Here is a 24,139-nt window from a genome sequence, read left to right on the forward strand (position 1 = left end):
TTTTATTCCTTATTACGCCTAGTTTCGATTACGTACCTGTTTTGTCACTTTTCTTATCAAATGTTACGCCTTCTACATTCGTTTCATTGTAATGCAGTTATTATAAAAATGCATGTCTGTCAATAAAGTATTGTACTTCACTTCCTGAACCCTCGTGGTGACGGAACCTGAAGGCCGCGACTCGAGTCGGCCATTTTGAATGGAATAAAGCCCATTAGAAAACCTCTTATACCACGGATTCTGCCTCTTGTTATTTTGAGCTATTTTACTTTATTTAAGATCCCGTATGAAATTCAGTCCGGTATTTTTATTTACCACATAATGGCGCCCGAACAGGGACACTTTCTCATCTCACGCGCCGGCGGTGCGTTGCAGGCCCGGTCTCCTGCCACAGCTGGACGGACCATAAACGCGTACCAGCAGGATTTCCTGTAAGCTCCCTCCGGTCAAGCGGGGGCGACTGAGGCTGCGATCAACCCAGACGAGGCGGTGAGAAGTGCGAAGTATCCCGACCAGAGCCTAGCTGAGAGAGCAAGATCCGAGGTATACTGAGGCCCACCAGGTTTTCCGAAATCCCGACGTCCAGAGGGTCCGCTGTCCGCAGTTATCGAGTCCTGTCCATTCTCTGAGGCCTTCCGTTTCAAGGAGCTACTCGGTGAGTACCATCGCCGGGGAGGCGTGTTGACGCGCACATAGGTTGTGCCGGTCAAGACGGATTTGGGTACACAAATCCGGTCTGCACTGTTTAGCAGTGTATATGTACTGTTTAGCAGTATATCAAGTATTCCGAAGTATTCAGTTATTGTCAAGAATTCAGCGTGGTGATTAGTTAGGCAGACTGTCATCATTGTCGATCATTGTTATAATGTTTAATGTTTAATGTTTAAAGTATTCAGAAATGTCTTGCATATTGTGGTATGAATGACTGTTCATTGTTCACTGTTCATTTATTGTGTTTTTCGTATTAAGAAAATTCAAGAGTAAGTATCAGATCAGTTGTAAATATGCCGCTCTTCTCGAAGTTAAGACAGATTACTACCAGAAAAGGGGTGCTTGAAGAAGCAGTTCCTATTCCTCCTAGGGACACTCCAGGGCATTTTATGTACCATAAGCATGGCTTAGATGCCATATTGTTTCTTGATCTATGGGTAGATTATACCAAGGGATTGCCGGAAAGTCAAAGGTGGCCCGTAGCGGGAACCTGGGATGCAGAATGCATCATGAAAGTGGAGGAAGAGTTATGGAAAAGAAAGGTCAGACAATCACAGAAAGACGCTGTTGAGTTATGGCGTAAGGAATGTCATAGACGAACAGAAAAAGCACGTAGACAAGAAGAGAGGAGTAAAGAAAGTTCAAATAAAGTTGAAGAAAATCTATTAATTAAGGAAGGTATCCGAGTGAAATCAGAACAAGTAAATAGACAAAGAAATGCTCTTATGAATGGTATGTATCCCCTTCTAGCCGAAGGACTACCTAAGGCTGCTCCAGAGATGCCAAAAGACTTGCCACCCCCATTATTTCCAATTAAGGTACATCCAAAAGGGCATCCCAGAACCGCAGAAGATGTTTTTCTTTCCTCATATCTAGACGACACAGCTCCGGAGTATGCTAACGCCACACCACATAGACCGTCTGGCGGAGGGGTTCAACGTCAGGATCAGGTATCTGTCCCCGTGCAACAGCAAGTCCCGATACAAGCTTCGGCAAGCACATCTGTTTCCGCATCTGTCTCCGCAGTCGATCCTATAGGGGTATCGACACCCATAGTTGCTGTGTCACGTTCAACGAATCCATTCACACCCGACGCCCCAGATGGGGCCACGGGAGGTGCTAGCAGTACCTTTACACCACCCAGAATAAATAAACTTGTTTTTCAAGAGTCAGCGCATTCACGTACACCTAAATTCGTAAGTGAACGTACGCTTAAGGAACTCCTTGTAAATTGTAGATATGACCCAGTGGTTGGTAAAGAGGACGAAATGGTCCTGGCATCATTACGTATCAGGCGAGCCGCAGAGTATTTAGCAAGGTTACCAGGAATGACTACGCATCTAGATAACATATATCATTTTGTTCAAACAGGACGAGATCCAGGATGTATTAACAGAGCTATGGAATTCCAGAAAGTAGAGATACAGGGGGAACTGTTACGTTTCCTCATAAACTGTGTAATCAGAAATCAAGATCGTCCGGGGGTAGACCCGAATGCAATGCTTATTCTTACAAGATGGAGTCAGAATATATCAGAAGGGAGACACGATAAGCAAAATTGTATAATAGCCATGTGCCGAAAAATACGTAAAGAAATAGAGCGTATTCATGAAGAAAGATTGGGAACAGACGAGTTTGAGCAAGATGAAGTGTCCGAATCAGGGAATTCCGCAAGACAGTCAGAGACCATAGCCTATGTAGGCAGAGGAAGATCCTGTGAAAATACTAGATGTTTTTCTGATCCCATACACTCTGTATGTCCAAATAATAGCAGAACGTATCCGACGCCTGTAATAAATCTGAAATCTCCTGAACATTCGTTTCAAGCCGCAGATAAAATACTACGAGAACGAAGAGGTTACCACCTCCTCGATTCCATGGATGAGCAAGAATTAGCCAGATCAGCCGTTCACTGGATTGACAGTCCTGAAAAATACGGTGATGAGACCGTAGCACACACGTTTTTTAATCTCAGTACAGATGAACAACGTTTAGCTGGAATATATATGATTCAGCAACTCCTCATATTATATAAGAGCCAACATGCTGACCCTGGTCCTTTACCTGATATATTAACGGAACTACTCACGAACAGATGGAGAGGTTCTAGTAACAAGCTAATTAAAGAGATATTAGTGTCACGTAAGCAGTATGTCCTTTTTGTAAGTCCGGATCCTCTCTCGCTGCCCCGCAGAGAAAGAGCGCCGTACTATATGGATAGACAAAATCCCCTACGAGAAGTGCACCCAATAAAAGGCGAAGACAATGAGTTTCACCGTGTATTTGTTTACACACCCATATCAAAAATGGAATTATTAGAAATGAAAAAAGTAGTACCTAGTCATGACAAAGACCCAGCGGGTTTCCACCGAGAAATTAAAGACATGTTACTGATGGGAGAGTACACCTTTCCTGATATTATGACGATATTAAAGGTGCTTTTGCCTGCTGGCATTTATGAAAAACTGAAAGAAAAAGAGTGGGAAGTAGGAGACCAAAAGATAGACTGGACAGCATTAGCAGAGGAAGAAAGGGGCCGAGCTGCAGGTTCAGGGCTCGGGGATAAAGTTAAACTGTTACCAGGTTTACTAGTACAGGTACTGCCACGTTTATTAACTACAAAAAAGGAAGATTGGGGTGCAATCACAGCCTGTAAACAAAAGCAAGATGAAGACACAAGCGATTATTATGCTCGATTTGAAAAATGTTTTGGTATAAATAGTGGTATAAAAGCAAGTAGTGACTCATATCCACATTTATTTGTGACAAAATTAGTGGAAAATGCATTGCCTCCAGTAAAGAATAGAATATTGAAATTCGAGAGTACCTGGCAAAGTAACACTCCGTCGCAAATGCTACAAATGTTACAGTATCATCACAATAGAATTAGGGATGAACAAGAACACGAGCATAGACGCATGAAGGATACAAAAATGAAAATGCTAGTTTCTCAGACAGTACCAGCAGATGGTCACAAAAAGGGTGTGACACATTCTGGTGATTCTGCAGTTCCTGTAAAAGGAACCTGCAATTACTGTAAACAACTAGGCCATTATGTACATGATTGTCCAGTCCTGAAACGTAATATAGCTACAGGTATTGCAAAAGAGAGACCACGATTAGTTAGACAAGATCAGAATGAACAAGGAGCTATGCAGCATGGACAGTCCATGCCAGTTCAGCAACAGTCCATGCCAGCCTCACAGCAACCCATACAGTTTGTGCCAGCTGCACCACTGTTGCCTGCTACTGCCACACAAACCACAACACGACAAATGTATCAGACTGCACAGTATGAATACCCTGAGTATCAGCGTTACGCATGAACCAGCCTAGAGAGGGAAGTTGACTTACCGCTTATCGAGATTCCTGTAGATCAAGAAGGACCTTATGTACATAGTGAATTATTAGGTCAAAATAGAAAATTCTTACTCGATACAGGGGCAAGTCGAACAACAATAAAACGTAGTGAAGTTCCAGGGGCACCCCTCTCAGGCTCTCAAAATATTTCCCTTGGTTTTTCGGGAAAACCTATTGTTAATGAAGTATCACAGCCTCTACCACTTACGATAGGACCCTTGACACGAACTACAGATTTATTGCTTACTAAATCATGCCCAGAAAATCTGTTAGGAATTAAGACTCTGAAAGCACTAGGAGCCATAATATGTTGTTCTCCGGAAGGAGTAAGGTTGTTTTTGCGTGATTTTAAAGGTCACTATGTGTCTAGAGACATGGATCCCCGACTACAGACTTTACCAGTACATCTATGGGCACAAGGCCCTACGGATGTTGGCTGCATGAACATTACACCCTATCGAGTTACATTGAAAGCAGGAGTGGTACTACCACGAATGCGACAATACAAGTTACCGCATGATGCTGTAGTGGCTTTGCTGAAAATCATTGATGAGCTGATTGCCCAGGGAGTAGTTGTAGAAACAGACTCCAATGTATGTAATTCACCGATAATTCCGATTCTTAAACGAACTGATCCTACTGCCCCACCAGTATACCGATTGGTTATTGATTTGCGTGAACTAAACAAGTGCATTGTACCACAATTCCCTGTGGTCCCTGATATATCATCATTGTTGACAGCAATTGATTCCGAAGCAACATTCTTTACTGTAATTGATCTCAAGAATGCCTTTTTCAGCGTCCCAATAGATCCGGAAAGCCAATATTTGTTCGGATTCAGTTTAAATGGGCGCAGCTTTAAATTCTCACGCGCTCCCCAAGGATTCACAGAAAGCCCCAGCATCTACAGCCAAGCATTGAAACGAGAACTTGACAGTATCCACATGCCAGTCAATACTGCACTGCTTCAATATGTCGATGATCTGCTGATCACCGCGAGAAGCGAGTCAGAATGTGAAAAAGCTTCTCTGACAGTTTTACATTTCCTAGCCGACAAGGGGCACAAGGTGTCCCCTTCTAAGCTGCAATTCTGTGTTCAGCGAGTTATTTATCTTGGTCACTCGCTGTCCAAGGAGGGAAGGCAGCTTACACCAGATCGCATCCAGTTAATTGCTAACATGTCAATACCCCAGACACAAAAGGAGGTGCGAGCTTTCATAGGCCTCACTTCATATTGTAGGCAGTGGATCCCTCAGTACGCATTTCTAGCAAAACCACTCATTCAGTTAACCACACAGGAGGCAGCCACATCGACTGTTCTCCCTTGGACTCAGGAACATACACAAGCTTTTGAAAGCCTAAAGGAAGCTTTATGTCAAGCACCTGTTTTAGCAACACCATGTTATAGCAAACATTTTACACTCTTTGTTACAGAACGCGAAGGTACTGCCTTGTCAGTACTCACTCAGGATCAAGCAGGATCACGCAAGCCATGTGCTTATTTTTCCAGTACATTAGATCCCGTAGCTCAGGCTTTGCCTGCATGCCTGAAATCAGTGGCAGCGACAGCTTTAGCAATCAGACAAAGCGATGCCATAGTATTAGGACACCCATTGACAGTTCAAGTACCACATGCAGTAGAGGTTCTTGTGAACCGAACACAAACACAACACTTGACCATAGCAAGACTTACCGGTTATGAACTGACATTGTTTCAACCACACATAGAGATCCGACGGTGTAATACATTGAATCCTGCTACACTATTACCTGTAATTGGAACAGACCCACTAGCTCATGATTGTGTTGAAATCATTGAAATAAAGACGAAACCTAGACAAGACTTGACAGACGTTCCATTGTTAGATCCAGACCTGACGTTGTATGTAGACGGATCATGCATGAGAGCAAGTACAGGAGATTTAGTGGCCGCGTATGCAGTCACAACAGACACTGAAGTTATTGAGACAAATTGTATAGATACTTTGTCAGCCCAAGCAGCAGAACTTATTGCCCTAACACAAGCCTGTATTCAAGCCACATATAAGAAAGTTAATATATACACTGACTCACGTTATGCATTCGGAGTTGTACACGACTTCGGCGTGCTGTGGCGAGAGAGAGGTTATTTAACCTCCCATGGTGCCCACATTCAGCACGGACCCCTCATTCATGCTTTGTTAGACGCAATACATCTACCCACTGCTATATCGATTATGAAATGTAAAGCACACACGAAGGTTACTGATACCATTTCTCAAGGCAATGATTTAGCTGACAGAACAGCTAAACAGACTGCTCAGAATCGCACATTAGACATGACAAAGCCAATAGTTCAGACACCAACACAGTGTATGACAATTAAGGATCCCACACTTGACGTAATTGACATACAGACACATGCCACAGCAGAAGAAATAAAGAAGTGGACTGAACTAGGAGGGATCCAGACAGATCAAGGATGGATGACGAAGGAGAAATCTGTATGGTTTCTCCCTGATTCCATGGTTCAAGCCATTATAGCTACAGTTCACAGTCCAGCACATTTAGGAGAGAAGGCTATGCTAGACAGCATTCAGCACATTTGGTTCAACAAACATTTACGAGCAGCAGCTAAACAAAAAGTTCGTACCTGTATGATATGTTGTCAGTTTAATCCAGGAAAGAGTGTTCCCGTAGAGCAGGGTGGATTTCAGCCTCCTGACCATCCTTTTGAAGTCCTCCAGATGGATTATATTCAGATGGAACGTTGTCGAGGATTCAAATATGTTCTCGTAGTTGTCTGCGCTCTCTCCCGTTGGACAGAGGCGTATCCCGTATCAGATTACACTGCCCCGACTACTGCCAAGCAGCTAGTTCGAGAATTCTTCCCACGGTACGGTTTACCACGTGTTGTATATTCAGATAACGGTCAGCCTTTCTCATCCGAATTAATGAAACATGTCTCACTCTTGTTGGGATATCAGTGGAAATTCCACTGTGTCCGACACCCCGAGGCAGCAGGTCTCGTAGAAAGACATAACCAGACACTGAAAATCAGACTGTCCAAAATATGTAGAGAGAAAGGTGTCGACTGGATAGTAGCATTACCAGTTGCACTCTTTTACATGAGAATGGTAGCACACTCTAGAACAGGGCTATCCCCGTATGAGGTGATCTTCGGTAGACCGCCGAATATGTGGGGGACGCCTATACCACGCAAAATAACTGACATTGACTGTAACATGCTGACAGATTACTTGGCTTCCTTGATGTCTGCACTACAATCTTCTCGTTCACAGGTAGCTGCAGCCTTTCCCGACAACACTGAGGCGAAACCCCATGACGTTGTTCCGGGTAATCTTGTCTTTGTGAGAAATTTCGACAGGAAAAATCAACTGGAGCCCAGGTGGAAAGCACCCAAGTTGGTCCTGTTGACCACAAGAACAGCCGTGAAGATCGAGGGACGCAAAGGGTGGATTCATTCAAGTCACATAAAAAAATTTCATGGACTACCTTCAGATATAGACACTGTGCCCTGCACTCCCTCACAGACTGATTCAAAACTTCCTTTTGTTGAACAGAATGACTCTCAGTGCTATAAATTAAAGCTTAGGCCCAAACAGTCGAGCAATTTGATTGTTTAAGTCCTCTCCAAGGTGAAGCGGTTGAATTGTCTCCGACATGTATCCCTTGGACCTGAGTAGAGAAAATACCCGAGAAATGTTGAAACGACAGGCGTATTGTAAATCACTGCGTAGCTACTGTATGAGGACATTATTAATTTTGTTTTTATTGAGTATTTTAGTAATTATTACGAGTGTGATTTTGCACATATATCATCCTATCTCTAGACATGTTTATAATGTTGCTGCAGAACATTCTTTTAGTGACCTACCGCCACATGAATTATCTTATAGACTTGCGCTGCGCAATAACACCTTCATTAGTATGTTACATCATTCCCATCAGACTAGTAATGCGACCAATTGTTGGGTGTGTGGCCGACTTCCTCCCTATCAGAATAACAAAGGAGTTCTGCCTTTCTTTCCACATCCATTCACACACAATGGCTCCTGTGGAGCATGGTTTAGTTTATTAAATTCCATAGACCCAGACACAGCAGTTTATCAACAACATTGGATATGGGGAAATCTGAATCTAGTTTTATTCAAAGTCTGTCACCCTAATAAGGAGGGTCACCCCAGTAGAACAGGAACTGATTTAGAAAATGAAGTGTATAAATTAGGTAATTTTACGCCTAATCTTATGATTTTGAATGTCAAATCCGAAGTTGAACTAATTCTGCCCACTATGTCAGTATTTCCAGTAAAGGGTGAATTATGTGTGAGAAAAGTTGGTTCCATACATATGGGCCATAGTAAATGTGTTACTACAGTAGAATATAGTGATCAAGGCAAATCTTCATTTAGAGCTTCTCGCCATTCTTACTTCATATGTGGTCAGACGGCATATATGCGTCTGCCTCTAGATTGGGATGGTACCTGTTACATAGCATTCCTTTTGCCACCTGTTTTCCTAGCTCCCCCTGATTATTATCGAAATGTTCATTTAGTACACAATAGAGAGCGAAGAGATCTCCCAGTTGTCGATTATACTGAGACAGCATGGGACAAGTATGTAGATTTCAATAAAGGTATCTTTCCCTATATAGGTACAATATCAAATAGTAAGCTGATACGCAGACTCACCAAGACTCTTGAAGCTGTAGTAAACGAGACTATAGCCGCCCTAGGCAATCTGACAGAGGAACAATCAGTGATGAGAATTGTTGTTCTCCAGAATCGTCTTGTCCTTGACGTCATCCTGGCCGATAGGGGCGGAGCTTGCAGGGTCATCGGATCCAGCTGCTGCATATTCATACCAGAAAATTCGCCATCTGTATATAAAGCTATAACACGCCTTCATAAGATTGTAAGCCAGATACACGAAAATCCAGGCACTTGGACGTGGTCCGGGTGGTTTTGGAGTGTGATATCAGCCTGGGGATGGAGAGTTTTATCCTTCCTAGGTATTGGCCTTCTTATGCTCTTCAGTTGTTGTTTATGCCTGCAAAGTGGACCAGCGATTTGTGGTCTGTGTGCCACATCATGCATTCCATATCACAGGTCTCGTTCAGAATGCCGGAAGGAAGAAGAAATGATGCTCCATGAGCAAATCAATGGAATGATGAAGATTGATGTCTCGTGAAGGGCAAGAAGGGGACAAGGAGGGAATGTGGAAATGTGGATTTTCCTGATCAGTTATGTCCCCTATCTTGGACCCCAACGGTTCTATATGCATGTTACAAGTACATGTATGTTCCCTCCAGTTCCAGTTTCTAAGACGCAAACATATGTGTGTCTACCGTCGACATGTTCTCTGTCAGATCCGCCATCACAGGGCTGGATATTCGATTCCTAAGTATGAAAGGCCACCGACTTTATATGGCTAAGTTACTTCATTTTTACAGTTCAGGCAAGTAGGCCCGATTCTGTCCTCAAGCCTTTCCCTGCTCTCTGTCTCTGACAGCTTCAGCTTGAGCTCGCATCTGTATCCATGAACTTTGTCCTACTCCCTGTGCAGCTAACGGTGCCTGCCTCGGCCAGTTTTCGCCTGTCTGCCAAGAAGTTGTATTTCACCTTCGAATTATCTATTTTGCTCTTCAGCCGATGCATTCCTGTCTAGTGATTTAGGTAAACATTTCCTTTAGCTCACAAGCAAAGGACTCAGCCTTTCCGTCCTCCTGCAAGTGATTCATAGCCCTGTTGCCATGGAAAGTTTTCTATCCCTCGCATCTCATATAGACACTTAGACGCTTGTACACGCACACAGTCAGTATAGAATAGATTCTGTCCGAGAGTCTCTTCCTTGTGGATAACATAGTTCTTTAAACATAGGATGTTAGATATGATTTGGGATTAGGTTGACTTGACCCCCAGACTTCTCGTCTCCACATGTAGAGCTAAATGTCAAGTCCCTTCACCCCCTAGTTGCACGTCAATTACACGTCATGCTGCTGCGCGCGCATCTATGCCAAGTATTATCTTATAGATCCACCTATGTCTGATAATTCTAACCAATCATGTTTCTTTTATTCCTTATTACGCCTAGTTTCGATTACGTACCTGTTTTGTCACTTTTCTTATCAAATGTTACGCCTTCTACATTCGTTTCATTGTAATGCAGTTATTATAAAAATGCATGTCTGTCAATAAAGTATTGTACTTCACTTCCTGAACCCTCGTGGTGACGGAACCTGAAGGCCGCGACTCGAGTCGGCCATTTTGAATGGAATAAAGCCCATTAGAAAACCTCTTATACCACGGATTCTGCCTCTTGTTATTTTGAGCTATTTTACTTTATTTAAGATCCCGTATGAAATTCAGTCCGGTATTTTTATTTACCACAATAGCAATAAGAAGTGCTGTTAGTATAGCGCTGCTATTGTTATATTACTGTTGCTCCTCTTCTTATGTTATTACGTTTGTAATAGTAGATGCACTTATTAATTGTTGTGGTTATTAGCATTACTATTTTGCATAATTAATTATTATTATAATACTAAGAATAATAACCAGCGTATTGCAGATTACTAATTAATAGCCTGTGGTGGGCACATACCTACAAACAAATATTTCCGTTCAAATATTTCCGTTCTAAATTGGATACTGGCACTCAGTCGCGTGACTTGTATTTACCAAAAAAGTTTAAACGGATATTTGGCGCCTATACATATACCGGGCAGGTAGGCACTGTCAGGTGAGAGGAGAGAGGAAAGGCCGTTATCCTCAGGGCTGTGGTAAATAGGTCAGTTGCCTCGGCCTTCAAGCCGTGAGCTGGTCCTCTGACAGCCCGTTCCACCTCTTTCGAAGCTCGGCAAGTGATGCTTGCAATCAATAGTACCTGGAGGAATCACGTTCCACTAAAAGCACATAAAACAATACCAGAACGCTTCCATCCTGCGCAGAAATTGTTTTTGCAAATTGGTAGGTCCGTCTGAGAGGGACTAATATATTGCTCTTGCACCTGGACTCTTGCTCATATTTAAGAATTTGAATGGGGGGCACTCGTTCATTCCGATACTAGAAATCGGCAGAGCAAAAGTGGCCCCAAACCTGGCATATGGAAGCGAGGCCCTTCAAGGCAGACACACACTGGTCCTGGACACTATACAACAGCCTGACTATATAGGCACATCTTACTGCTACCCCGACACCTCACCAACCCAGATCAGGCTGGAGTTTGGACTAAGAAAGCAATCCCACACCAGGCGCACAGCTGTTGTCATCTTCTTCCATATGCTCTAAAACACAGAGGCAAGCTCCACCAACCATCATATCTGGGAAGAGATCACTAAACAAGCATTAAACATGCAATAGGTCTCGCCTTTCATTAAGTTAAAGCCATTTGCTTTGCTATACAATACCATTAGCAGCAAATGGTAATAGTATATAGAACCCAAAACATATATATTTCCCAACCTGCATTTATATATTTGCTCCTCTCATAAACATTACTCAGTAATATATAGACCAATATATATAAATAAACCTGCATAGCTATAAATAGCAAATACTAATATAATCGCCTAGATATATCTGTAACCATACATATATCCATATATGTCAATCTATACATACATAAGTATATTACTATATATATATATATCTATATGGAAAGATCTTTGCACATAACAGAAGCAAATAATTAATGCATGCCATTCATTAGCAATTACACATATAAACATTTACATATATGCATTTATATATATACATATACATACACACACATAAGTGAGTAAGTAAAAAAATTTATTGTATCAATTAACAAAAATTGTTACAAAAATATCTCCAATACAATATACAAAAACTTAGTTACTACAATAGACACAGTTAAATACTACAAATCTAGTCAGTAAATTCTAAAAGAAAAAAAATAAAATCGTCAATTTAAAAAAAAAAAAATAGAGTAACTCGTATATCAAGTTAAGATAGCACCAGGGCATCTGTCCCCCTGAGCAAGAGCGTGACGATACAGAGAAATTCATGTGGACAGAACATTCAAAGACCTATTTAAGAAGTAAAATATAGATTCAATAAGTGTTAAGTGCGTCTTGTCTCAACATACAAATCAAGTCTAGACATGCCCGAGGTGCAGTCTTAACATTCTAGGTTACGAGATGCGTTATTTAGACAGACTTTTACCTTATACACAAATTTAGCAAACCCAGCTAGTTCCATAGGTAGCTCCAGACTAAACAAGAGAGTCATAGCATCCTTGCAGTTACGTGTCCCATATTTAAAAAACAATGGTCTTAAGAAAGTGCGACGTGCATGTGTTAGGCAATTGCATATACAGACCAAATGTACCATAGATTCAACATGCTGGTTACATAGTCTGCAGTTGGTAATCATCTCTAGTGTTTTCCATTGCCTGTTGATGTCTTCTATCGGCAATACCATGAGCCTTGCTATTAGAATTTGCCTTAAGATGGACTTATTTAGTGCAGCGTCAAGGTATGCTTGCCATTGCCGACCTTCGTAGGAGGTAATGAGGAATCCGATGTTGCTTTTAGATCTAGTCAGCTCTTTCATGTCTTCTTCCTTAGAGAGTGCCCTAACCTGCTTCTTTAGGATGGATTTTAATGTGCCTGGCAGGTGGGTTACATAAGTGTATAAACGTCTCTATATATGCAATGTATAAAGTAAGCACTATACATAGGCATACAACAAATGCTCAAACTTCGACAAAGACGAGACCTATTGCATTTTTAATGCTTGTTGTCAAATTCAGTCCATTCTTTCACACATGCATTCTCCACATAATGTAAACATTTTGTCTTTAACCTGACCGGAAACAGGCCATCCCGACCTGATGCTGTTGTCATTGCCACTTTTCTCCCTATGCTACTGAACTGCTCACTGTACATTTCGAGCACCTGGATGCTCCCCTGCTGTGCTGGCACAACCCTACGCTCCCTCTCTGTCCACTTTACCTCTGTGCTTACTCTCAACTTCCCCTTTATGTACTCTCTGCATCCCCTTTGCCCCCTATATTTGCCCTTGCACGCGCCTCTCGGTCTGATCTCCTCTTCCCCTGTTTCTCGCCTATGCTTGCCCTGTGCCCAGTCTCTAATTCTACTCAAATGGACTGATGTACTGTCACATGGTCATCTGCAGCCCACTAACACCTTCTTCTGCCTGATCCTGAGTCCCCCTATTTCCTCTCTGGTTCTGCTCTCATCATCCTCTCTCTTCGTTGGCTCCTCTCTGCCCTAACTTGCTATGTCACCTGCAAGCTTTGCGAAGACTTAGAAAGGATGCCATGGATTATAAGGCAACAAAGAACTGAAGTCCTTGTACCTGAGGGAGTGAAATATAGCCATAATTGTATGGAGTACAGAGGTGACTTCAAACCCTGTGGCACTGTGTCTTCTGCGGTGCTGAAAGCTACCCTCCTAGTGAGAAGTCCACAAAACACATGTTTAACTGCCAAAACTTGGTAAGTGGGTTCTTCTTATCAGGAAGTGATGATTCTGAAAACCCATAGTATGTACATAAAAGAGAGCCCACGCTCACCTCTGGGGCAGCTTGAGAACCTTCCTGGAGTGGGCAGAATGAATGAAGGGCATTTTATTACAAAAGGCCTGTTGGGCATGAAGGTCTGTGCCCGGCTGAGCATGACGGTGTACTGGAGTTCAGATCCCTCCCTTAAACCCTACCCGTAACCCTTCACTTACCTCAGCCTAACCGTCCCTTTTCATTTATTATCTTCATATAGAACCCAGATTGCCTGAAAAAAGCTTCAGAGTATGTATGCTGTTAGGGTACGAGAGGCAAAGAAAAGGAAAGAGAGCAACTGAAACAGTACACTGGATTCCAAGAAGGTTTATTCTCAAATATTTGGCAATGTTAAAAAGAAAACCTGCTTTATTGTTCTTCAGATAGGACAGAGTTGGAGACAAGTTAAGGCAGAAGGCATGGTGTTGGGAAACTCAAATGGCCTAGTCAGACCTTGCCTGACTTAGAATAGGTTTTTCTTTGTGCAGAAAATTCCATCTCCCTTTCCTTTATCATTTTTCACTTTTTTAACCATAAGGTGTGACTTCAGCAATGGTCAGGGCTTGGATAAAGTGGCCTCGTCCCTTGTATACTCTGGGTAAAATGTAAACACAACTCATGTGATGTCACATCTTGTAACAACATTTATTGTCATATTTCTTGAAATGTATTAGGGTCAAAGGTCGTGCATTAACATTAAGCCCTATGGGGAAATTTGGAAGTTGGCATCTCTTAAGACCGACAATACAACTTTGAAATTATTCGTTGTTGGTGAGTTAGTGTATTTTAAAAAGCAAAACCTTCAAAACAGCTCTTTCTTCTGATAATCTCATAAAACAGTGCTGTGCATAATGAACTCACACGAGCCTGGCTGCTACAATTTTTCTATAAACCGCGTTTTATCTCAAAGAATAATGGTATTTTTGGAGTCATTTCCTTTTTAAAAACAACCACTTGTTTCCTTTGGCCACTGTAGCGATACATTGCAGCTTTCTTGTGACGTCTTCCTGGGCTAATTTCCTGGGCTAATTTCTCCTGGACGCATTTACAGGAAGGAAGTGAGGCTGAAAGAAGTAAACTACCAGTGTGATCACGCAACACACCCACCATTTGCAGGCGACACAGTACTGTGTCGGGACACACAGTTTGGAAAGCTCTGTATTAACCACTCAGGCAATGATGACCACATCTGCAATAACAACTTATGCCCCTAATGCCTAAGTTACTGCCATTAACACAACCTTACATCAAACACCTACAAGTGCCTCTCTGCGGTTGTTGACTTAGGTGCCCCTATTTAGAATTACAAGAAAACCACCAGCACAGCTGTTTGGTGAATCGTCATCTGAGTCTGACCATGGAGATTATTTTCTCAGAGCACGAATCTGAGGTGGACCAAATATCTCTGACAAGGATGGTAAACAATCAGATGGGGACGCTCTAGCTGATGGGCATTATGATCTAGATATAAAATGTATTGCAGATAACTCAGGTGACAAAGAAGAGCTGTCTTATCAAGAACCTACCTATTATGATCAGCCTATATCGATCATCACCCCGCGGTCGCCTCATACACAGATGATGCACTTTTTTTTACTTAGTGAAAAAGGATTTTTTTAGCATATTACTACCACCACAGTACTAACCAACTCCACTCAGGCATTGTCTGTCGATATGAAGCCTCGACCAGGGACTCGTCAAGATGTGCCACATCCTAAAATTATGTGTATGTGAAATATGTCATGTACGTGTATATTCCGTTAATGACTAGTTTTCTTCTTATGTTTAGAAAAAAAATAATAATAATATATATATATATAATCACATGCCACGTCTCTCTTGTCTCATGGGCTGAGGGTGACCTGTGAGAATAAACAAATGCCGTATCCTGACTACCTGGAGTCCATGCCTTCTTTCATGGATTCTTCTGTGAGAGCTGTATTTTGCCTTTATATATATAGATATATATATTCTGCAAATAGCAGTCCGTGATTGCATGGAGGGACTCTGGATCACAGAATCTACGGTTCCAGGAGCAGTTGGACATGGACTTATGCGGTTTGGGGGTCTTGGGGACCCGGGAAGGGAATTGATTTTAACAGCAACGTTGTGCTCTCGCCATCCAGTTGAGTTACGTTCTTCGATTATCCAGTACTCATGAGAGATATGATGGAGTCAACGGAGATACTTACCCGATTTGCCAGAAGAGATGCATCTTGGGATCTGTAGTTTGCCGATGCAGCTACACAGTGTTGTTCACCGTGTCCACCAATGGCAGAACGATTAGTGATATTTCAAGTGGACTGGTGGGAAGGGAACTGTGTTGCAGTAGGCATTTGAAAAAGGCATTTGTCCGAAACGCATCATGCCATTGATGAAATAAATACCTTTCCTGGCATCCCCGCTGTGTCCCTCCGGTTCTTCGCATCGTAAGAATCTTGTTTGGCATATATAATATATATATATGTGTGTGTAACTAAATAAATACTATAAAACACGTAACACTACAGATTTACACTGTTGAGCTGCAATACCTTTCTAAAATTCTTCAACAGGTACCATGTAAATTGCACTTGACACCCCCACTTAGTGATGTAGTGAACCTCATATTTATGTACTTTAGTTTTTATTATTGTTACTGGTATTATTTGGATATTTTAACTGACTGCAACCTAAACAGTAATAATTTAAATTAAGTTCCTTTATGCTATGTCTTGTCTATAGCCGTTAACAAACTGTCATTTTGCTAGTTTATTTGTAAAACGGTCAGTGCCAAGGGATTTCAAAAGTAAGGCCTTGATCAATTGTTATACAAGCTGCTAATCCTTTAAAACTTAAGGTATTTGAAATGTTTTCTGTACCTTTTTTCTTTCAGGCTATATCTACTTTTAAGAACAAGAAAAAAGGTTCTGCTTCCAACTCACCGTCTCGAAGTGGAAGCCGCTCCAGATCGCGATCTCCTGGCAGAGGGCCTTCTCCAGGTCGGCGTCCTTCTCCTGGTACACGGCGTTCTCCAGGCAGGCGGCGTTCACCAGATAAAAGTCGATCTCCTGTCGAAAACTCTTCATCCGATGAACCAGCAGTACTTTCATATAGTGCGACATACCAAAGTGGACATATCGTAAAAGATATTACAAAAGAAGACATTTTGGAAATGAACTTAACACCATTGGTAACAAAAGTCATTTATTAGTATTATAAAAGCATGCAGATGATGTTTAGTTCGTATGATGGCAAAATAGACAAGCACGTTTTTAACCCCTTCAGTGCCCATGACGAGCTGGACTCGTCATGGGCCGCGGTTGCGCTGTGCCCATGACGAGTCCAGCTCGTCATAGACCCCGCCCGCTAATGCAACGGCCGGCACAGGGCGGGGAAAGGGGCGGGCACTGAAGGGGTTAAGGTAAAAGGGAATCATGGATTTTTGTGTGTTTGATTGAGATGATTATGGATAAGTGTAGTAACCTATTAGCCATAGAGGAAACCTGCTTTGTAGCTCACAAAGGCCCAAATTCAAACTTCAAAAACACTGGCCTAAATGTATAACAGTAAACTCTTCTTTTACCAAGTCTTTTACTCATTTTAATGAACTACAAATTTATTATTTGGCTTGGTACCCTCTCGCAGAATCGCATTATCCCATGAGGTTGACTGAGTTATGCAAAAAAGGCACAATCGTCTGCATTGGATAATTCATAAATTTACATGCTTAAATTATTATAAGTCATTAGGCTAGAAATCATTGGTAGAAATACAAAACCATCAGAGCCAAAATGCCCTCATTTCGCATCACATTAAGTACACCATTGTATGATCAGTACCAGAAATAATTAGGTGCAGACACTCTGACTTCGATGTCTAGAGGATTCCATAGATCATATTTTCTGCTGTATGTGCAGAGAAAGAAAACCTCTTCATCTCTGATATTTAAAGATTTATTTTTCATACAATCTACTGTGAAATCAACTTTAGTTGAAGAAAAAAACAATTTCCACAGTTTTCTTCCAGTGGATCCATATCAATAGTCATAGGCCACCGAATTGTCCCGCCTACATGTGGGAGTCTGAACCACTGTATTTAAAAAAAATAAAAATAAAAAAATATATATATAGACACACACACATATGTACATATATGTGTATATATATTTATAAATATACAGAGATACATATGTGTGTGTGTGTGTGTGTGTGTGTGTGTATATATATATATATATATATATATATAAATATGGCCAAGGTATTGCATTAGCAACGTATGCTTAAGTGTATAAAAAAATGTCTTTGCAGCCTATTAGCAGGCTAAATTTGACCAAACTTTCATTTGAAAAAATAAGCCAGTTAAACCAAATAGTGACTGCATTCACAAAATGTGACCAGAAACATCTTTCGCTTTTTTAAATGGTAAAAACCAGATGTGAAGGGCAGTGTTAACAGATAGGCTGCCATAGACATGAGCAAAATCTGGCACTGTGCCTTCCTCCTGTGTTCTATCATGCTCCACAAGTAACAGGTCAGTTTGTTTTGTCCACTTCCTGGTAACAGGACCCTGAATCACTGAGCCTAGCCATTTTCCCATTGGACATCTTTTCAAAGCTTTGCCCAATTGCTCACTTAGCATCCTTCCTGGACGAGGAAGGTGTTATAAACGTTTTCGGACCAAATTTTTATTTTTTCTGTCAGGTTGCCTTCAACTTTTGTACTATGCCATCCTGTGGCAAGAAGAAGGCCCAGTCAGAGTCCCCCAGATTTGTGTATGGTCTGCCTTCCTAAAGATCATTACTCTGAAGACTGCAGTCACTGTCACAGGATGACAGGTATAAAATGCGGTTGCATGGCCTGCAGGAGAGTTCCAGGAGGCTGCTTAAGAATAATTTGAGGGGGAAGGAGAAGGTGGTCCTTCTACCACAGCTCCCTCTAAAAGTCTTTAACAACACCCCTACAGGTAGATCCAGGGAGAGATGCCATCAGAGGTTGAGGCAGCGTTCTGAATTCTTTTAAGATCTATGACATCGAACGCATGTAGAATACCCATTTGTCTGCCGGGGGCAGATAAGCTCCCAAGAAAATGTACTTTAATGTGCCTTTCGATGTCAAAGGACCCACAACGTTCAGTGGCAAGATTGATACAGAACTCAGCATCGACACTCATAGGTCACATGCTGTCAAGACCATGTCCGATGTTTACTTCACCTTTGACATTGAGATTTGAAGGTCATTCACCACCACCGCCGTCAATGTGGGGGCCTACAGTCCTATCACTTTGGCATAAGCCTTTCACTTTGAGACGACCGTTACCACTTTTTTCAAAGTGGCTGAGCCATTTGAAGAATAGGAGGACACCTCGTACGTCCAGTTTGGCATATGCAAGAACATGCTCTCCCTCAAGGGAGGTAACTTCGCAAGTTGTTTTATCATCAAATGGGTCACCATGCATACCATCGCTCCACTTTTTAATTCAGTGCCTCTAATTTCTCTGGTGCCTTTGACTTTATGCCAAGGTCACTATTGGTCAAGAGGAAAATATCGAGCTCTAGAACTCGCTGTAGAAGAAGGTGCAGTTCTTGTTTCAGGCATTCCAGACATTTCAGCAAAAGGGCTTGATCTTTTAGGCAGGTCCCTCTTGATTGTCTAAGTCTTTGGATCATTATTCCATCAGTGAATATTCCCCAAAATTGATTCCCTCCAAATACTCGTATCTGAAAGAAACATGTTAGTTATAGATTCCTTACCTTAGAATTACCCCGCGACGTCCGATTGGATCTGGAAAGTTTTTCGTCAGCAGTACTTCTGCGCATCAGCTGTTGGCGTCGGTCGGCTCCGCGTTCGTTGTTGGCGTCGGGTCGCCGGAATGATGTTGCAGTAGTTACTTAGACACCGCCCTCAAGCGTTGACGTCAGATCTTTGTTTTTCCGCGCCGCCCAGCGCAGATCTGGAGAGAGCGCACCTCCAGTCATTTTTTGACTGATCTTTTTGAGCGACTTTTTGTTGACGTCTTTTGAGTCTACAACTCCTGGTGCACGTAGGGATGCCTGGCTTCAAGGCTTGCGGATCCTTTTCCCGACTGATGTCGGTTCCAGATATGCACCGCATATGCTTTTGCCTGGAGAGCGACCACGACCCCAAGTCGTGCTCCGACTGCCGGTCCATGGCGCCGAAGGCTTTGTGGGAGCGGTCCCGAAAGCTTCTAGAGCGTCGGTAGTCGACTCCGCGCCGCTCGAGGTCCGGGTCGAGAGATAGGTCGAGGGACCGGTCGCGGAGCCATCACCATTCTTTGCACTCGGGGTCAGGTAAGTCGAAGCACAGAAAGGAGTCGAAGAAGCATCGGCACTCTTCGACTTCTCCTCGTCGGTCATCCGACCGTAAGAGGTATGCGGGTGGTGCCCCTCTCGCTGCTCTGCGTGCGGAGACCGAAGAGTCGACTCCGCGTTTCCCTCCCTTCCTGGGACCCGAAATGGCTCCAGCCCAGCTTCGTACGTTCTACGAGTCGATGCATGCCATCTTTGGGCTGCCCAAACCTGCTGATGCGCCTTCGGGCCACATGGATTCGGTTGGGGGGCCTAGGCCTTCTCTGCCAACGGCTCCGGCCCCGGAGGCACCCCTTGGATCCAGGCATTGATCCGGATCGGCGCCGGTTGACCTGATTACGCCTCCTCGGCGTCGCTTCCTCCGGCACCACTATCGCATTCGACGCCGGTCGCCCCCCTGGCCGGCATCGACCCCAGCCTCCATCCTGATGTGGATCCGGATCTGCGTCGGCCGACGCCGGATCCGGCGCCGAGAGGGTTTTTTGTGCCCCTGTTCACTCCTGGGGTCCTTTTTCGACCAGATTGGCACCCAGATGAGGCGGAGGAGGACTGGAAGGGGTCAGGTGACCCTCTGACTGACCAGTTGGATAATGAGCAGGACAGAAGAGAGGAACTGGGGGATGCCAGTGGTCTGGATACCTCCCCTGATCTTGGCATATTGTCTCCTCCTGCCGTGGCTACAGAGGAGGGAGCATACGCAGTGGTGTTGCGTAGGGCAGCCGAGGCTCTCAACCATGAACTCCCTACAGTGACAGGGGTTCTTCAGCCAGCTGTGAGCTATTCTGAGCCTCTGCTTCCGTTCAATGAGGCTCTTACCGATGTCCTTTTGGGCACCTTGTCCAGGCCCAACAGAGGGGCTCCTGTGGATAGGATGATTCCCTGACGTCGCCGCCCGGCTCCGGGCGACCCCACTTTCCCCTCCCAACAACCCACCCCAGAGAGCTTGGCGGTCCAAGCCTCCTCTTCCAAGAGCGCATTCCCTACTGCTCCACCGGACAGGGAATCCAAGAAGCTGGATCATCTTAGGAAGAAGATTTTCGCTTCCGCCAGCTTGGGACTGCGGTCGGTAAACACCGCATGTCTATTGGCCTGTTACTCCCACTCTGTGTGGGACTCGGTTGCGTAGGTGCTGTCTCAGTGTCCGGAGGAGGCACAAATATTACTCTCCCAGGCTATTGCCGCCGGGAGGGATGCGGCGAAGTTTACCCTCTGTTGTGGGCTGGATACCACCGATGCTCTGGGCAGGATGATTTCCACGTTGGTAGCTCTTAGCCGCTACGCCTGGATGATATCGACTGGCTTTTCGGGGGATCTCCAGAATACCCTCATGGACATGCCCTTTGATGGGCGTCGCCTTTTCGGCGACAAAGCAGACAACGCTTTAGAGTGTTTCAAGGACTCATGAGCAACGGCCAAGTCCTTGGGCCTCTCCAGCCGCCTGGCGCAGTCTGCTTTTCGCCCCTTTAGTGGCTATGGAAGGGGTGCCCTGCTACGTCCTGCGCAGAGCCACAGGCCACAGCAAGTTGCCCAACCTTCGCGCGGCCAAGGAACGTGGGACAACCGTCGTGGTTCCGGGGGCCAGCAGGCAGGCCAGTCCACCAACCACCCCTCTGCAGCAGCCTCCAAACCTTCCTAGTTCGTCATTTCAGGCCCATCAAACGCCAGTGGGCGGCAGGATTCGCCATAACCACCCCCACTGGTGCACCATCACGTAGGACAGGTGGGTTTTGCAGATAGTCCAAAGTGATTTTGTACCCGGTAAGACGAGCACTCATCAAATGTTGTGTCTTAGTCTGATTCAATAATACATCAACTGAATAGGAAACAAAAAACGTCAATTTATGATCCAGTACTCGTCCTGCCGATTGTCTGATTGAAATGGTAATTGTTGCCACAGCCTTCAGGCAACCAGGGAGTGCCCTGGCCACATATACCTTTTGCATTTAAAGTTTGAACCCATCTCTCATCACTTTCCACACTTTCTTCTTGCGCTTTTAATTGTAATTCTTTAATTTTCTGTACAATAGTCTGTTCTTCAAATTTCTTCTTTAATCTGTTTTTGTTTAATATGTTTTCTCCATAATCCTACAGCATCACACATACTTTGCCTACTTTTCCTTTTAAAAAACTGCTCTTCTACATATTGCAATCCATTTAAATCAAAGGTACCATTAAGTGACCACTGTAAACTGGCATCTGCCTTCATAATCTGCCTACATAAATTTGTTCCACAATGTGCTAAACCGTATGGAAGAAATACCGTATTTTAATGTACATTTAATAATTCAGAGTGCCTTCTAGAGGCGCTGGCTGTCTTTCTTCTAAAATTCTATTTTTGTTGCAACAACAATATAATGCACAAAGTGTGCTCAAAACAGGCATGTTTACCAAATTTCTTCCAAAAACCAAGAAATGAGAAAAAATTCTCACATTATGTCTAGAACATTTGCAAAAGTCTTATCAAATCAAAACCAAGAAGACAACCATTCGATCCTACCTGATCGCAATTCTCCAACTCCCACCTGCTGATCCTCAGATCAATAGATCAACTCCAAAATGCCAACCGAAGAGCCCCAGTTGAGACACGCAGCCGCCACGAAGGTCAGGTCGATTAGCTGAAAGTCACCTCGGCCGCGAGAACCAAGTCTCGGCTGCGGGGCGCCCCTTGCTGTTTCTGTCTCTTCGAAGCGACCTCCTTCTGGTCCAGCTGCGGTCTTCAATGGGGCCCCACATTGCCGACGCCAGTTGTAGAAGTGAGATTTTTGTCTGTCTCACTGGTGCAGGGACACCCTTAGTCTACGGGTAGTCTACGTGTTCACAAAATGAGGATCAACACTGGAGTGGAAACAAAATACAAGTTTATTACATCTCATGAGCAGGCTCCGTCATACACACATTGCAAGTGCCTGAGAGGGAACTGACTAGCGTGGTTTCAAACCTGGTATTTATACAAATTTGGTACAGTAAGACAGGCACTAAAACCCCTTTGTCATAGTTACATAATGCTTTTTCAACCCTATGTCATTGTTACATGCTGAACTGTTGAATCCTGATAAACCCCTACCCACGTAATCTTTGTAGATAGGCAAGGGAGGTTACAGGCGTTGGTGGGCTCATAGATTAGACATCTACGGGCTTAGGCCTTTCAGCAGGGCAGGGCCACTACTCTGGCACGCAAGCATTATCAGCACAACCAGCTTTTCAGTGAACACGTAACTCCTAACTTTTACAAAAGTCCTCGCAGAAACACAAAATGGGTGTTCACAGACAAAATGGGATAGAGCGGAGGCTAACTTAACAGAATACATTTTTACCGTTTAACATGCAGACCCACTTCTGGGGTTGGTATTGCTGGTTCCAAGGTAAGGAATCTATAAGTAACGTGTTTCTTTCAGATGAACAAGTTACTTACCTTCAGTAGCGATATATCTGTTAGTTATAGTTTCCTTATCGCCCCGCCCATCGTCCCCGTTCTGCGAACTGATTTCTAGGGTTAAGGGTATCCTTGTAGGGCCCTAGTTTTGTGCACCAGTGGTCAGTGTCTTGCATGGCTCTGCGTTTCTGGCCCGGAAATTTGTGTACAGAATTGACATCCGTGCACGGGACGGAGGCATTTAAGTAGCTACTGCGACATCATTCAGGTGACAGGACTCCAACGAAGAGCATGGAGTCGACCGACTCCAGCTTCCAATGCGAAGAGGTACTGCTAACGAAAAACTTTTTGGATCCAGTCTGACGCCTGGGGGTAATTCTAAGGTAAGGGATCTATAACTATCTAATGTTTCTTACAGATATATTATTACCGAAGGTAAGTAACTTGTTCATCTTTTCAATTGATGAAATAATGGCGTTCAAAAATGTCCTGGTCAGAGGAGGGGCTAAGGTGCATATTTACCTGTTCCTCAACCATTGACCATAGTGCTTGTTGGGATCTTACGTCACAGAACCACATCTAGACCTCTTCTGCCTCCTAACTCTACCATCTATAACGTCTGCTGCATCTAAACTTCAAAAGGAGTACAGACCACCAGATCAAGACCCGCTGTTCCTCAGGAGAGATCTGGACCCAGTTTCTTAAATTGTGTCGGCAGGCAGAAAATCTCATGCTGTGGCTCTTTCCTCAACTGTCCCTCCGGATTAGGAAAAATAAACAAATTGACTCATTCTGCAGGAAGACATGCAGAACTACGCCTACTGCAATGAAGACTACGTTTGCCAC

At 43.6% G+C, this 24,139-nt stretch overlaps 1 protein-coding gene across 5 annotated transcripts in view; it reads left to right on the top strand.

Annotated features, from left to right (window-relative positions):
• LBR (lamin B receptor) overlaps positions 1-24,139 on the top strand; it is an 806,934-nt gene that overhangs the window by 211,476 nt on the left and 571,319 nt on the right. For all 5 annotated transcript variants that reach the window (XM_085610386.1, XM_085610387.1, XM_085610389.1 and 2 more), the window contains exon 3: positions 16,489-16,785. In XM_085610386.1, coding sequence (XP_085466512.1) covers positions 16,489-16,785 — 297 coding nt within the window. The remainder of the gene's footprint in view (positions 1-16,488; positions 16,786-24,139) is intronic.

The sequence above is a fragment of the Triturus cristatus genome, chromosome 6 (genome assembly GCF_964204655.1).
Source record: "Triturus cristatus chromosome 6, aTriCri1.1, whole genome shotgun sequence".
Classification (NCBI taxonomy): Eukaryota; Metazoa; Chordata; class Amphibia; order Caudata; family Salamandridae; genus Triturus; species Triturus cristatus.